Source organism: Anolis carolinensis, chromosome 2, assembly GCF_035594765.1.
Source record: "Anolis carolinensis isolate JA03-04 chromosome 2, rAnoCar3.1.pri, whole genome shotgun sequence".
NCBI classification, from domain to species: domain Eukaryota; kingdom Metazoa; phylum Chordata; class Lepidosauria; order Squamata; family Dactyloidae; genus Anolis; species Anolis carolinensis.
The window spans coordinates 58,578,391-58,594,946 of record NC_085842.1 but is presented as its reverse complement, the minus strand read 5'-3'; the positions used below and the strand labels follow the sequence as shown (position 1 = coordinate 58,594,946).

The 16,556-nt window shown below is 44.4% G+C and overlaps 1 protein-coding gene across 3 annotated transcripts in view; it reads right to left on the bottom strand.

The window, feature by feature from the left end:
* Positions 1 to 16,556, bottom strand: part of ift122 (intraflagellar transport 122) — a 106,715-nt gene that overhangs the window by 25,007 nt on the left and 65,152 nt on the right. For all 3 annotated transcript variants that reach the window (XM_008116992.3, XM_008116989.3, XM_062969768.1), the window contains 2 exons: positions 15,998 to 16,159; positions 479 to 645 (listed from right to left, as the gene is read on the bottom strand). In XM_008116992.3, the coding sequence (XP_008115199.1) occupies positions 479 to 645; positions 15,998 to 16,159 (329 nt within the window). The remainder of the gene's footprint in view (positions 1 to 478; positions 646 to 15,997; positions 16,160 to 16,556) is intronic.

Sequence of the window (16,556 nt, the reverse complement as noted above, 5' to 3'; positions counted from 1 at the left end):
TAATTTTATTTTCTGAGTAACTCAAACTCAGGATAAAACTGAATGATCAAGCTGGGTGCAAATTTAACTGCGTTTGTAATTTCAACAGTGCATATTTTGCTTTGGAAATGCAGCATTGGCTATGCAGCCAACACTTTCGGAACATTATGTAGAAAGCAGCATTCACATAAGCAAATGAAAACTTGGAAGAGAAGTTGACTAAGCATTTAAATTGTATTAGGAAATAGGAAAGACTAACCTGCAACTATGTTTTAATTGAAAAGCATCCTGCACAACTGAACCCTAGTTGAGTTCTTAGGATCCTGAACTCTTCAAAACAGATCCTAAAAGACCTCATCCTACTGTGTTTTTCAGCATAGGCAATCCACAGAATAAGCACAGCCAGAAAAGTACGTTGAAAAAGGTTCCGGGGGGGGGGGTGGGGGGGGCAAAAACAAGGTAGCCTATTTTTCGGGGGGAAAAACCAAATGAGACATACACATCAACCCAGCCCTGATCTCCACTGATTTCAATGGCCTTCATGTGCTCGCCTGCCGTAATGTACATTTCCACAGCTGCTTTCGGTTCATTGATGTTCTTGGCCCAGTCTGCTTGTTTTGTAATTAGCATCTTTGTATCTTTGGGATCTCCAGAACCAAGGAATTCCTGAGGAAGTGTAACAGATAACATTTGTCGTATCAGTGCCCAATTCCAAACACAGATATCCCCATGAAACAATTTTTTATTAGTTCTTGTAACTAAATTGGCATTTATATCGTATTGACAGTAAAAGATAAAAAGCAAAAATTATCCAATCAATTGTCTAGACTTAAGCATATCTTTCATTACAAGGCAACTACAGAAATGGTCAATCTTGATTTGCTGTTTCACAGAGAACAAACAAAACATCAGTTTTGTTTCGTTTGCTTTCAGGGATTCGCCATAAACAACTGCTTTAAATAAAGCTAAAAGATAGTTGACAATTTCCTTTATAAAGCTCAATCTTGATGGAATGAAACTTAAGATTTACTGCTTCTCTCCCTTACAGGTGTGATTCAGGATAAACAGCACTCAAACTTTAGAGGAAAAATACAATTCCTCAGTGAGTTGGAGCTTAGTAGAAGAGTGTATGCTTTGTGTTCCAAGGGTTCCAAATTTGATTTCTAGCATTTTCAAGTATGAATGGAAAAGACCTCTCTTTGAAAACCTGGAGAGTTGTTGCTAGTCGAAGTAAACAATGAAATAAATCAATGGTCTCACTCAGTACAAGGCAGATTTTATGGGTTCATTTAATGGGCATGGGATTCTCAGGCTTTCTTTCTCAAAATGGTAACCAAAATGGGCTAAAGCACAGAACTACTGTTAAAACATTACTTATATAATTTTGTCTTTACTAGACAGTTGACACAACTGAGCAAACACTTTAAATGTTATTAAAATGTGTACAGCAAACTACAAAAAAAACCCCTATTATTAGGTACTCTGGTACTCTCAAGTGCACTGGTGTCAGGACCCAGGCTGCAGAGCACCAATAACCTTACACAGAGGCCAGAATCTAACTAATATCTTTATTATAGAAATATATAAAGTCAATAAAAACAAGTGAAGAATATAGTTCAGAAGCAGACCTTTCAGATGAGGTCGAATATAGTCCAGAAATGTACTGTCCAATATAAGATATTAGAGTTCAAAGTTTTAATCCACTTGACCGAAACACACACTTTGCCAAGCAAAGTGTGGGGAAATGACAGGGTCCTTAAAGTCCAAAGTAGCTTGACAACAAGGCTGGAAAATAGACTTGATTCCTGGCTAGATCAAAACTTGAAACGAGGCAAACATGAAACATGAACTGAGTCCAGAGAAGTCCGTGAAACAAGGCAAGGCTGGAAACTTGATCCGTGAAACAAGGCAAGGCTGGAAACTCGATCCGGGAAACAAGGAACTGGGGTTCGAAGTCCACACACGATCTCTCTCCTCAAGCTGAACAATTGACTCCGCAAGGTTCTCCTTGCGGCAAAACCCCTATATAGGGTCTTGTTTTCCCGCCAACAGAACACTTTCCCTGGAGAACAAGAAGCGAAACCCAACTCTGTCCAGATGCATGACTCCTTAGAATTTCCCAAGGGAAGCAGACCTAATCAGCTAATTGTTTGGCAGCGATTCTGAGACTCCGGCGATTTGCCTCCCTGACTCCTCTATCTCTATTATAATTGTCCTTTCGGGAAAACGGGGGAGAATTCTGCCCAAGGCTTGTTTGGTTAACTTCCTGAGGACAAACATCCTCCAGGTGGAGAGGCTCCGATTCAAGCTGAACCGGTGGAAATCCCATGTTTTCCTCCTCGTCTGCCACAATAGCACTAGGAACGGGACTACAAGGCCCATGAGACATCACAACTGGCATAAAAAGATGTGTCTGTCTCACAAAACATTGCATGTCAACCACTGTTGTATGAATACACTTCCACTCTTACAGCAGGACTTCTCCCCTCCTCCTCTGCACCTCCCTCAAACCTGGCAGACCTCATAAGCTCTCATAACAATGATGGTATTTGTTCTATTAGTGGGCAGACATAGCTGAATACTAATGACACACACTGTGTTTACAAAATCAGCTGTTACAAAATAGCTCAACTCAAGAAGAAAAAAGGTGGATAGAAAAGAAATGTGTGGATCGTCACAAATACCAACAGTAACCTTGAGCAACAGTAAGCAGAAATTTAAAATGGGAGCAACACTATAATAAAGCTTACAGAAAATCACTTCATCTTGAATAGTACTGGGGTCACAATCCATGTTGGCACATCCCTGCAATTGATATAATTCTACCATGCAAGAAAAACCTCCACAGCAACAAACAAGGACCAAGATGGAGAGGATGGTGTGAGATTGTGGGCACCTCATATCTGCAGCATCCACTGAGACATTTAGGCCACTTTACACATGTGAAAGGCCACAAGTCCATATTAGTAATACGTAGAATAACAGATAAGATATGGTACCTGTAGTATGTCAGTGCTAAAATAAGTTTTGTTGATTGGGTCAGTCAGACCCAATCAACAATTTCTTTCCTTTCAAATAATAAAATAATAAAATTTCATTTTATTTTGTGTACTGTGATAAATGTATCAGTCTATGGAGAAATATCTCCAAATTTGGGCTTTTTATAACTAAAGTATGCATAGCATGGTATGTGCATAATTTTAAATTCAATTGTTCTTAAGTACGTCATGCAGTTCTATGTAGCCAAGTTAAGAGCATGCCAAGTTGTATGCTAGTTAAGAAGCTAAAACGAATTAGAGGTGGTGTTTGTTTTATGTAATTACATTTTGTATCTTAGATGACTAAACCAAATTAGAAGCAGAAAGTTCAGTTTCCTGAACTGCAGTTAATTACTTAGAAGTTGACAGTAATATGTGGTTTGTTATACCGATAAACAGTCAAAAGCCACATGTGCACATGGTCTCTAGATCTGTTCCCAGATTATGGGATTCTTCAGTACAAACTGTCCAGTCATTTGCAGCTATCAAGGCACTGAAGAAATGCTTTGCAAATCAATACTAGCCTAAGGCTTAAGGGTAGCTGGCTAAAAAAAATAACATTATTTTCTAAATAACCTTTAGAAAAGAACAACCACCTGAAATATTATCTAAGTTCAACGACAGTAAATAACTTCCTCAATTCAACTTTTCTCTTTGTGCATGAACTTCATTCATGAGGTTCACTCATGCATTATATATAAATACTTCTAATGAGGCCAGATAGCTTGAGGTTTTCCAGTACAGAAAAACAGAAGGCAAGGAAAAGAAAACTCACAGGATCCTTTCTCAAAGTTTCTATTCCATCCTTCCATACATGAATTTAGAAAGAAATCCAAGCACTTGCACAGCTTAGTACTTACATGGAACTCTGCCTATGAAAACCACGCTGAAAAGGTATCAATTGTATTGTTTGATAGTGCATCTTATACATGTCTACCTCAATGAATTCAAGGGGACTTATTCACTGAATAGTCTGTATAGGATTCCAAGATCAGTTAGCTGAGTGGAACTAAGCACTGCCAAAATTCACATTAGTATAATGGCAAATTTCTAGTCCGTGAGTGAGATTTATGTTCAGAGGCGTTTAAATACTACCCTTCAGAAAGACCTTGTAGTTAAAAAAAAATGTCATTCATGCACTGGTAGCATAGCCTGCATTTCAGAGAGTCTCCATCCGCCCACCCCAACAACAAAATCCAGGTCTACATATGTCACCGCAAAGCTTTTGTCCAGTAATAGATGGAGTAAGTCTGCAATGAGTGATTAATGAGACTACACAGTACAATGCTTTTCTGAGATTTGATAAGAAAATTCCACAGAAGACGTTAAAAGCTCCCTCATCTGAGTATAAAGCTGTCACATTCTTCAAGCACAGTACAATTTATTTCTATTTGGGAATTCAATTTTCAGACATATACAAATACAACTTCAAGGTTCATTTACAGGATCAAAGAAATCAAATAGGATGTCAGTTCAAGATTGGTATTGTGAAATCTGTCACAGTACCCTGGATCTCCCAGGGTGTTCTGATCACATCTCTGAAGCAGTGCCAATTGGTGCAGAGTGGAACTGCTAGGACGGAGGGCCAGATGACCAGAGGTAGGATGTGGGGCCGGGCTGTGGCGCAGCTGTTGAGCAGCTGCCTTAAATCACTCTGACCATGAGGTCATGAGTTCGAGGCCAGCCCGTGGCGGGTTGAGCACCCGTCAATTAAAAATAAAAAATAGCCCCTGCTCGTTGCTGACCTAGCAACCCGAAATATAGTTGCATCTATCAAGTAGGAAATAAGGTACCACTTATAAAGTGGGGAGGCAAGATTAACTAATTTACGACCTGGAATGAGGAAGTGCCGTCAGTGTGGATGATGAAGCAGCTGCTCCCCCCTGTGGCCAGAATCGAACATCCCCTCAGAAGAAGGTTAACTGCCTCTGCGTGTGTCTCTCAGTCTCTGTTTGATGTGTTTATGGGCATTGAATGTTTGCCCTATGTGTGTTATAATGTGATCCGCCCTGAGTCCCCTTTCGGGGTGAGAAGGGCGGAATATAAATACTGTAAATAAATAAATAAACAAGGTCCAGAATCAGAAGCCACAAAATCTAGGGTTGCTAATTCTAGTTAAGGAATTTTATGGGATCCCCACCCCCCATCTCAGATCAAATTTCAACATGTAGCTTACCTATCCAAATTTACCTCTTTATTCCCTTTTACTATTTAAACTCAAACTTGGAGAATCAGATCTTTCAGAAGACATGTTTAATAAATGAAAGCATATTCCTTATATTCATTTCATTTATTATATCTTATTTTTGGTTTTGTTTGTTTCCTTTTCTCTGTCTATAGAAATGGGAAGCAGAAAGAGGATTTTTTTTACTTTTGGCTACAACTGCCCTCTGACATTTATGCATAAATTTCCATCCATTTCTCATCTGTGATCTGCTCCTTGCAGACTTCCTCAATTACTTGTGTTAACACACAGTTGTTATTGTGCATTTTCTTGGGAACTGGAATGCATATTGAGCATCTCCAATATGTTGGACATGGTTTTATTTTCTGTATTTGCTGTCAGATTTTTATTAGAATCTGAGTAGCTTCTGCTCTATAGCTTGAGACAGCTCTATTAGAATGTTGTATGTTCATCGTGATGTATTTGCCCCAAGTCCTCTGAGTGCAAATTTCACATCACTTTCTAATATTGTGGGGTCATCTTCAATTTGTCCTTCCTTGAACACTGCTCTGTAAGGATGGACTGTGTGCTTCCTTACATCAGTTGAGACTTTGGTAAGGAATCCAGGTTGCAAATCAAGATTGATAAAGAGCTAGTCAGGAAAAACCTTGTAAACCTTTGTTGTTTATTAGTTCAGTCGCTTCCAACTCTTCATGACCTCATGGCCCAGCCACGCCAGAGCTCCCTGTGTGCAGCTGCCACCCACAGCTCCTTCAAGGTCAAGCCAGTCTTTTCAAGGATACCATCCATCCATCTTGCCCTTGATCAGCCCCTCTTCCTTCTTCTTCCATTTTCCCTAAACCTAAACCTTGTAAACCTAAATGAATTCAAATCTGCAGAGCCACATGAGATGCATCCAAGACTATTGAAAGAACTCATTGACATACTCGCAGAAACACTTGCCATCATTTCTGAGAAATCTTGGAGAACAGGTGAGGTGTCAGGGAACTGGAGGCAAACAAGTATTATCCCTCTCTTCAGAAAAGTAAAATAAAAGATGATCTAGAAAACAACAGACCAGTCAGCCTAATCTCAATTCCAGGAAGAATATTGTACAAGAGTCCCTCTACAAGTATCTTGATAACAATGCGGTGATTAGTAGAAGCCAGCATGAGTTTGTCAAAAGCAAATCCTGACAAACTAACTTGATATTCATTTTTGATTGAGTCACTAATTTAGTAGATGCTGAGAATACTGCAGATGTCATTTATCTAGATTGCAACATAACATCTGATAAGATATCCCATGATTAGCAAACTAACTAAATAAATATGGAATAGATGGGAACACCATCAGATCGATCAATAATTGCTTGGAATGCTGTCTTCAAAGAGCTACCACTAGTGGCTGAACTTCAGATTGGAAGAAGTTATAAAATGAGGTGCTGCAGGGGATTGGATCTGATGGCTGATTTCATGGCTCTAAGGACATACAATCTCACACCATAGAAAGATAGTGCCATAGTGGGCACATCTCCATTAGTGGCTCAAAAAGTATTTTGAAGTTTGAAATCAATTCCGAGGCTCCAGGTCAGACCTATAGTGTTGGCTTCTGAGACAGAGTTCAATTCATGTCCATTCCAGGCTAAATCTAGAGGGAAGCCCAAAATGAAAGGCATCTCATTACTATTAAAGGTACAAAACTAAATGAGAAGATGATTGCAGCAATTTGTTTTCTGGTGCTACAAAGAATTGAGCCCAAGTCAAAAGATTCAATTGACAAGAAATGTTAAGATTCTAACTAATTATTAGGTAAAGCTTCTTGATATTCCATGCTGTGCAGAAGTAGAACTGAGTACCTTGTAGAGTGTCATATTTTCTTCATTGCAGGTTTTTAAACAGATATTGGATAGCTGTATGTCAGTGATACTTTAGCTGTGAATCCCTGCATTGGCAGGAAGCTGGATTAGATCACTCTTGGGATCGCTTCCAGTTGTATAACTATGATTCAATGAGGATGAAATTACTTTTGCTCTCTGAAATATGATATAGTCAAACGTTTCTATTCTTACTGATTTTTAAAGGATAGTCCAGAGAAAACTGTCTGGAAGAGATCTTAGAAATATACTTATGTTCTTATTTTAGGGCTGGAAGACTATACTGTTTGCCTGTTTATTTAGTTTTCAGATCAGGGAGTGATGCCTGCTATTTCCTTGAATAAGTTTGGATGGCAAGGCAATCTTTACCTGACTTTCAGAAATATCTACACTGGAATAAAAAAATAAGTGAACCTGGGAAAACAACAGAGCTTTGGTCTACAACTCAAAGAATACAATATGAATGGCCATGCTTGTGAAAGGATTCTGGAAATTGTAGTCCAAAATGCAAGTTCCAAGCGCTGCATTTTCTTTTAAATCCTCTGCTGAGTGAAAGAACCCATTTCATTTGATGCTTTTTGCATAGTAACCTCAAAAGGAGCAAGTCTTAAGCTTGAAGAGCATCAGGTAAATGGACAGGTTGCTTACCTGTAACCATGTTTCTTCGAGTGTACTCTGTGAATTCACACTAATGGAGAGGCTGCGCCTGCGCAGGTCCCAACGGAAACTCTTCCCAAGCTGAAGTTTAAATTTTGGCGGTAGCCACGCCCCTCCGTCCCCGGAGGGCATATAAGGCAGCCCTCGGCGTGTCCTCCTCAGTTCCTACGCCGCTAAGGCAACGAGAAAGGAAGAGGGTTTGCCAGAGGGGAAGGAAGGGCGGGCTTGTGTGAATTCACAGAGTACACTCGAAGAAACATGGTTACAGGTAAGCAACCTGTCCTTTTTCTTCGTGTACTCTGTGAATGCACACTAATGGAGACTAGCAAGCTTAAGTCTCGGAGGCGGGCTAAGCAAACCCTGACAACGAGAAACTGTCCAAACATATGTTTATTAGACATGAAAAATATGAAAAAACATGAAAAACCATGGTCCGAGGACCCAATAAGGTATTGCATCAATACACACCAAGTACCGAGAACAGACCGGTAAGGCATGATATAACCCTTGTAAGAGCACATGTGTAGGCAGGAACATCATTCTCCAAGGGAGAAGGTAGTAACAATAAGGCACAAATTGTCAGAGAACAGTGCAAACGTGTACTGAACAGGAGAAAAAACAGTGAAGAGAGGCACCTGAGAAGAAGGGGTAGCCATAGAGAAGTCATAAGAGCAGAAGGTTTAGGACAAGCATGAGGATAAAACTGCTCTAGCAAAGGCTGAGTCCTTTAAAGTCCTTTGGTCTACCCTATAGTGAGACACAAATGTAAGGGGGTTGGACCAGATTGCTGCTCTGCAAATAGAGTCCAGTGGAATGCCCCTTAGAAAGGCAGTCGACGTGGAGAGACCTCTCGTCGAACGCGGGCGAACCGACGGGGGGGGGAGGCCGTTTGGCTAGTTCATAGGCCAGTTCAATGGCCTGGGCAATCCAATGGGACAGTCTCTGTGAAGAAATGGGATTGCCCAGTTTATCTGGAGCATGGGCCACAAAAAGTTTTGGGGTCTTTCGAATGTCCTTAGTACGGTCCCGGTAGAAAAGAAGTGCTCTACGCACATCAAGGAGGTGCAGTCTCCGCTCAAGGGAAGACGAGGGGTCCGGGAAGAAGGCGGGAAGGACAATGTCCTGGTTAAGGTGAAAGGCCGAGACCACCTTGGGGAGGAAGGTGATGTCCGGACGGAGAACGGCGCGGTCGTGATGAAAATGGAGGTAGGGTTCATCAACCCGAAGGGCCGCCAGCTCCGAGGGTCTGCGCGCTGAGGTTATGGCCACCAAGAAGGCAACTTTCCAGGAAAGGAGACGTAGGTCGGTCGAGGCCAAGGGTTCGAAAGGAGAAGCAGTGAGCTGGGAAAGGACAAGCTCGAGGTTCCATCCTGGGGTAGGAGGTTGGGCCGGTGGGCAGATGTTGTTGTATCCTTTCAAGAAGGTCTTGACGAGGTGATCGGAGAACAATGATGGTCTACCATGTTGTTGAAAGCACCAGGATAGAGCAGCCAGGTAAGATTTCATAGAGGCAAGAGAAAGTTTTTGCTCTGCTAGAGACATAAGGAAGTCCAGCACAATCGGTACCGAGGTTGGGAAAGCAGTGATTCCTCGGGAGCGAAGAAAGGAACGAAAGCGAGAGACTTTATAAGTGTAGGCCCTGGTTGTAGCCGGCTTGTGAGCTGCGCGGAGGACCTCTTGTAAGTTCTGCGGGAGGGAGGTCAGGCGAGAATCCTCCAAGCAGTGAGATGTAGAGAGGGGAGATCCGGATGCAGAATCTGGCCGTTCTCCCTGGATAAGAGGTGTGGTAGAAGAGGCAGAGTGAAGAAGGTCGCCTTGGAAAGACGAAGAAGAGCCGGGAACCACGGTTGACGAGGCCAGGCTGGCGCTATCAGGATCGCCGACATCGGTACCGACCGGAGCTTCTGGAGGACCTTCGGTATCAGAGGAAAGGGCGGAAAGAGATAGATCGGTTCCGCCGACCAGTCCAGAAGGAAGGCGTCTCCCAGGCAGCCTGGAGAGGAGGACGGGAGAAGTCTTGCCCCGTACCGAGGCAGCTGAGCGTTCTGGGGAGAAGCGAAGAGGTCTAGGGTGGGGAAACCCCATTTGAGAAAGAGAGAAAGAAGAGTCTCGGGGTCGAGCATCCATTCGTGGGAGGAAGTCGTCATTCTGCTGAGGGCGTCTGCCAAGTTGTTTTGGATCCCGGGAAGGTGAATCGCCGAGATTTGGATGTTGCGGGCTATGCACCAATGCCACAGCTGGGAGGAGAGAAGCATCAGCTTCCTTGAGCCCGTGCCGCCCTGTTTGTTGATGTAGAATACTGCTACTGTGTTGTCTGACTGTACGAGGACAGATCTTTGGGAGATCAGGCGGGAGAAGGCTTTCAGAGCCTTGAAGATAGCAAGGAGTTCGAGAAAGTTTATGTGATTGGCCTTCTCGGAGGGAGACCAGAGGCCTCGAACAGTGAGGCCCTTCATGTGGGCTCCCCAGCCGAAATTGGATGAGTCTGTGGTTATGGTGATCGAGGGAGGAACCGAGTGGAACGGAAGACCCCTGCAGACGTTGGAGAGGGACTTCCACCAGAGGAGCGACCGACGAACGTGAGGCGGGACCGAGAGAAACCTCGAGTTGGGGTGGCGAAATGGCTTGAAAACATCTATGAACCACCTCTGCAGGGACCGGAGACGGAGCCTGGCGAACGGGGTCGTGAGGACTGTGGAGGCCATGTGGCCCAGCAGTATTTGGATGGATCGAGCCCGAACCCTTCGGTGGGTCTCGCAGAAGATGATTTGTTGACGGAGAGCTAGAAACCTGTCGAGCGGGAGCGAGACAGTCTGAGCGATTGAGTCGAACAGGGCGCCGATGAAGCGGATTTTGTTCGACGGGTTGAGGTGAGATTTTTCGTGGTTTAGCTGGAGACCGAGAGAATCTAGAAGAGAGAGGGTGTAGTCGACGTGACGACGGAGTAGGACAGGGTCGGATTCGACCAGAAGCCAGTCGTCTAGATAGGGAAAAACTGTGATCCCCTGGAGCCGGAGGTGGGCAGCCACGACAGCGACGACTTTGGTAAAGACCCTTGGGGCGGTAACGAGGCCAAAGGGTAAAAAGGTGAACTGGTAGGTTTGGTCGAGGACCTTGAAAGAGAGGAAGCGCCTGTGGTTTTCTCGAATCGCCACGTGGAAATAGGCGTCTCGGAGGTCTATAGACACGAAGTAATCTCCGCGGTGAAGCATCGGGAGGATGGAGGCGATGGAGACCATCCTGAACTTGGTTGGGCGTATGAAGACATTGAGCATGCGTAAGTCCAGAATTGGGCGGAGGCCCCCACCCCTCTTCGGGACCGTAAAGTACCTGGAGAAGAAGCTTTGAGGGTCCTGTGCCGATGGAGAAGGCCGAATAGCCCCTTTGGCGAGGAGGGTGTCGACCTCTGCGAGAATTTCTTGAGAGGGGTTGGAGAGAAGGACCTGACCGGTGGGAGGGAGTTCCTCGAATTCTAAGGCATAGCCTTCTTGGACAATTTTTAGAACCCAGGCATCTGAAGTAATAGATTTCCATCGGTGAAAGAAGGGAGCCAGGCGGTCTATAAAGAGACCATGAGGTTGATTTGGTGGAGGAGAGGGGTGCGGAGGAGTGAGAACGACATCGGTACCGGAGAAAGAGTCTTTGGAAGGAGAGATGGCGTCAGGAACGCCGGATAGGTTGACCAGCGGTGGGGGTGACCCGGCCGCGTTGTCTTTGAGGTTGTGCGGCCCGACGGGGCTGTTGGCGATTTTGGTTGTTCGATACCGAGGGACGTCTGAAAGATTGCTGGCGGTAAGAAGGAGGCGGGAAGCGTCGAAAGCGTTGAGGAAACCACTTGGTGCGGTGAGCCTGGGGTTGATCGCCGCATTTAGTGGCCAGAACTTTAAAGTCATGGTTGGTTTTAAGCTTGTCATCGGTGCCAGCATTAAAGAGGCCCATGGCGTCGAAGGGGAGGTCCTCGATGACCTGCCTCGAGGAAGAAGATAAGCCGGAAGATCTCAGCCAGGCGTGGCGGCGAATGGCAATGGCGTGGGCGATCATCTTGCCGGCCGTGTCGCCAGTATGCTTAGCCATCTGGATTTGATGATGCGCTAAGGAATCGGCCTCTTGTTGGAGGGTGGACATGACCGACCGGTCTTCGTCGGACAACTTCGCGAAGAAGGGCTGAGCTTTTTCCCAGAGGATCTGCTGGTATGCCCCCATACAGGCCCCATAGTTCGCCATTCTACAAAGTAGAAGGGCTCCGGAGTAGAGCTTTCTGCCGACCGCGTCGAACCTTTTACCCTCTCTGTCTGCAGGGGTAGTGGATTCACGACCGGAGGACTGAGAGGCCTTCACGACCATGGAATTCGGGTCGGGGTGGTGTTTAAGCCATTCTAAGGTGTCGTCATCCGTACGATACCAGGACTCGATTCTCTTCGAGGTAGGAGGGATCGAGGAGGGGGTTTTCCACGAAGATTGGATAACATCGAGGAGATAGGGTAAGAACGGCAACAGCGTGGCTGGAGGGGCCTGGGCTTGGACCCGTTTGAAAACCGGGTCAGTTACTGCTTTGGAAGTCTGTTTAATTTCTAAACCCAGGGCATCAGCCATTCTAATCATTTGCTCGGAGAAAGCCCGAATGTTGTCGGTAGGCGAAGGAGGATCCACCTCATAGGCATCATGGGGAGGGGAGAGATCGAGGCCTAAGGATACCACCGAGGCCGAGAGAGCAGAATCCGGGCGATCAATTTCTATCTCATCGTCCCCAGCCCCTTGAGGGGACTGGGGAGGAGATGACAACACAGTCTCTGGTGGCGGCACCGCCTCAAGAGCAGGAGCTATCTGCGGCCGAGTTTGTTTGGAGGCCGAAGCCTGGACCGCTCGAGCCAGGCGAGTGGTTTGTCTACCCCGTTCCGGTGTCGAGGTCGGGGGAAAAAGCTGCTGACGAGATGAACGATGAGAAGCAGCAGGTCGAGGAGATGGGACCCTGACCACTGTCTGAGTGGAGTGGTGGGGTGAGTCCTGCAACTCGCCGTCCGAGAGTTGGTGGGGAGAAGGCTGGCGAGGTCGCTGAGCGGGAGCGATCGGAGAAGACCTTCTAGAAGAAGTTGCCGAAGAAGGGGCATCCATCTTGGAGGAGGCAGAAGAGGAAGAGCGTTGGGTTGCCCTCTTCTTAGCGAGCGGTTGTTTTGATGGAACCCTCAGGGATTTACCCGGTGTGGGAGGGATCATTGCTGAGTCGGATTGGGTCCGACGAGCTTCCTCATGAGCCCTTTTAAAGGCGATCTTCATCGCGGAGGTCGATGGAGGAGCCCCGAGCTGGGATCGAGCCGAGGAAACGGAAGCTACCGAGCTCGACGTCGAGGAAGGACCGACCCGACCAGAACGTGTCGACACCGTGGCCGTGGTGAGAGTGCACGGTGGTTTAGCGGCCTTGGACGACCTGGAGGCTCTGGACGCCTTAGACGAGACCGAAGGGGCTTTAGCCGCTGAAGACGACATCGGTTCCGGGTTAAGCGGCGACTTCGTGCCCGAAGTCGACGGGGCGGGTTCAGGAGCGAGCGATTTTTCGTAGAGCGCCGCTCTAAGCCTCGCGGCTCTATTTTTGCGAGCCTGGGCCGTTAGGGCCAGGCAGAAACGGCAGGTACCGACGACATGTGCTTCTCCAAGGCAGTAGAGGCACTTGGCGTGGCCGTCGGAGTCAGGAATTTTAGCGGCACACTGAGTGCAGCGCTTGAAGCGAGTCGTAGACATGAGAATCCGAAGTGAACCTTGCGGCGGAAAAAAAGGAACTGAGGAGGACACGCCGAGGGCTGCCTTATATGCCCTCCGGGGACGGAGGGGCGTGGCTACCGCCAAAATTTAAACTTCAGCTTGGGAAGAGTTTCCGTTGGGACCTGCGCAGGCGCAGCCTCTCCATTAGTGTGCATTCACAGAGTACACGAAGAAAAAAGTCAATTTACTGCATTCAGTAATACACTCAGGTATTTTTTCACAGGATATATACACTATATATACCATGTAAGCCGCCCCGAGTCCTTTCGGGGAGATGGGGCGGGGAATAAAAATAAAATTATTATTATTATTATTATTATTATTATTATTATTATTATTTATTACAGTTCTGCCAGTATTAAAACACTTGGTCATGATGCTAACCTACAGCAACCAGAGATCTGTAGTATCACAGGGCACTTAGAAGGTACAAAAAAGAAAAAGACAGAAGATTAAATCAGGTTAAAGATGAAGTATTGGCAAGTACTGTGAGTACCACAGGAACTCAGGGGAGAGTACACTGCATCTCTGTAGCAAAACATTCTAAGGACCTACCAAGCTACAATTCTCAAGATTTGTAGAATGGAGGCAGATCAGTTAAATTGTGCACCGCACATATGCTCTAATTCAAACTAAACTGAGAGTCAATTCTCTTGTTTTCAAAGAGAGCAGTTTCCCCCAAGTCAGAAGCCTCCAGAAACACTGGTTCTAATTATCTGGATAATAGGATAACCTGGTTTATGAAACATATGGCTATTACTCAGTATAGATAAATAAAACCTTTATTTTCAGATGTAGCGGCATACCACTGAGACTACAATTCTATATAGATTTCTCACCAAGTAAGCCCCTTTGAAACCAACAGGAATTATCCTTGAATTGACATATATGAGATTCTACTGTGAATTTCATTTGCTGGGTACAAACAACAGAGAATGCCCTGCTCCTATCCTATCAGCTTGATCTGATAATGCTGTTATTGCATTTGTTTAGTTATTATGTTTACATTCTATCTGTTCCCCACAGAGATCAGGGTAGTGTGCATGGTTTCTGCTTCACACATTATTACTGACAATGACCCTAGCAAAGAAGGTTGGGTTGTGAGTTAGAATATTTTGAATAAGCTTTTTAAATATACTTTTAAAATGTTCTATCTTTGCATTGTTCTGCTTGATTTCTATTTGTTCATCACTTCAGGAGCCCTTGAATACTATCGAAATACTATAAATAAATAGATGGACACATATGTGAAACTCCATGGTTATATCCTGTACATCTCCCTCTTCCTCTTTTTATTCTTTTTCTCTTCTCTATCTCTGTTTTTTTGTATTTGTGAGAAAAAAGATTCACTTTTCATGTAGGATAGGAATTACTTCACAGATTTATATTTCCAATTTCCCAATTTAAAAAATTAAAGTATAATTCTTTCTGCCAGTCTCTAGTCCTGAGAGACTGTGGGCCCGAGATCAAAATGTTGGAAGAAACAATAATTGGGAGAAAAGGATAAACACCTATCTTCCTATATCCCACCCCCAAAATCAGGTAGTTAAAACTTTAAGAGAATTAGGTTTATTAACTTCTGAAGTGACACTTGCAAGCAGAGGCTTAAAGGTACAGAAATCCAAGGAGAGAGAGAGAGACAGAGGGAAAGAAAGACTTTTACACAATTGAACCAGTTTATGTCTACTACAGAGGTATTCAGTCTTCAGAACCTCACAGAACTATTCATCTGATACCTACATGATGGCAACTTTATTTGTAATCTTACATTCATTCCATCTCCCAGAGCATTCACAACTGTGATTTCCGAATAATTTTTTCAGTCCCTGACATGAGAGAGAAGTCTTACACAGATGCTTCAATGAAAAAGTCTCCATAGTACTGGCTCTAAGTAGAGCCTAATGTGCACCCCTATTTATCATGTTCAATCTCCACATGGCACAGAAAACAGTATGTTGGCATACCTATTTTTGGTAGCTTGGTAAGAATGGCTGCATATAATAGTCTCTACATTAAATTTCTGCAAAATGGAAATCCTTTTCCCAGCCCCCCCCCCCCCCCCCCACCCCACCTATTCTGTAGATCTGCCCTTAGTGAGCATTGGGCCCAAAGTGACAATGTTTGCTTATCCATATCTTCCATTTTGCTTTAATCTCAGTCATAGTTTTTGTTTTCTAGATGCTGTATTTTGCCTGCTTTCCACATTTGTCCCTTTATATCCCATCGAATTACACTCACAAGAGAAAGGATTTTTCCACCTAGAGGGGAAAAAAGATGTCTCCTAAGGCTTGCTCTTGGTAGTCCACCTAGATTGCTGGCTTTGCATCCTTGTATGACATGCTGCAAATATAAATGTGGAGCATATAAAGCAACATACCACCATGTACATCCCTGAGAAATCAGTCAAGTTCAGTGAGGGTTTGTAACAAGCATAAGAATAGGAGACACATGCACCAAAGAAAACAGCTTGATTCTTGCACACGTAGGCTGGTTTAAATAAACATACCATAAAGAACATCCACATACCTTTGCATAGTCAAACATGCGTAAGTCTGTGTACATATCAAGAGCCAGGTTTTCATGGCCACTTCTTTTGTACAGTTTGGCTGCCTCGTGAACCTTTCCCTGGTATGCATAAACATCTGCGAGAAACAAGTCATTGTTGTTCTCTCCACGCTTCTTCCTCTCCTTAAAAAATAATAAAGGACAGGAAATATTTTAGCCAACATAATTACTCAAGAAACATGATGACTGGCCACAGCCACTGGAAACATTAAGCAATTATTCACAAGGCTTTTATACTGGATTACTTGCATTTTAATTTTAAACCAACTTAGGTCTTTAGCTATCAAAACCACGGTTTGGTAAGCTTCTTCTACTAAACTGTCTCTCTCCCACCACTAACATTCCAGTAGAACGGAGAAGAGGGGAATCCAAATTAAATGTAAGGAAAAGAGCCATCAAAAGGTAGAACAGAATCTCATTTAAAAACAGGCATATGGTTCATAAGGCAGATCAAACTACTTTTAATTGTATATTGGCTGTTTATTAATGACTAGCAGACATACTCAGCATTGCCCGCATG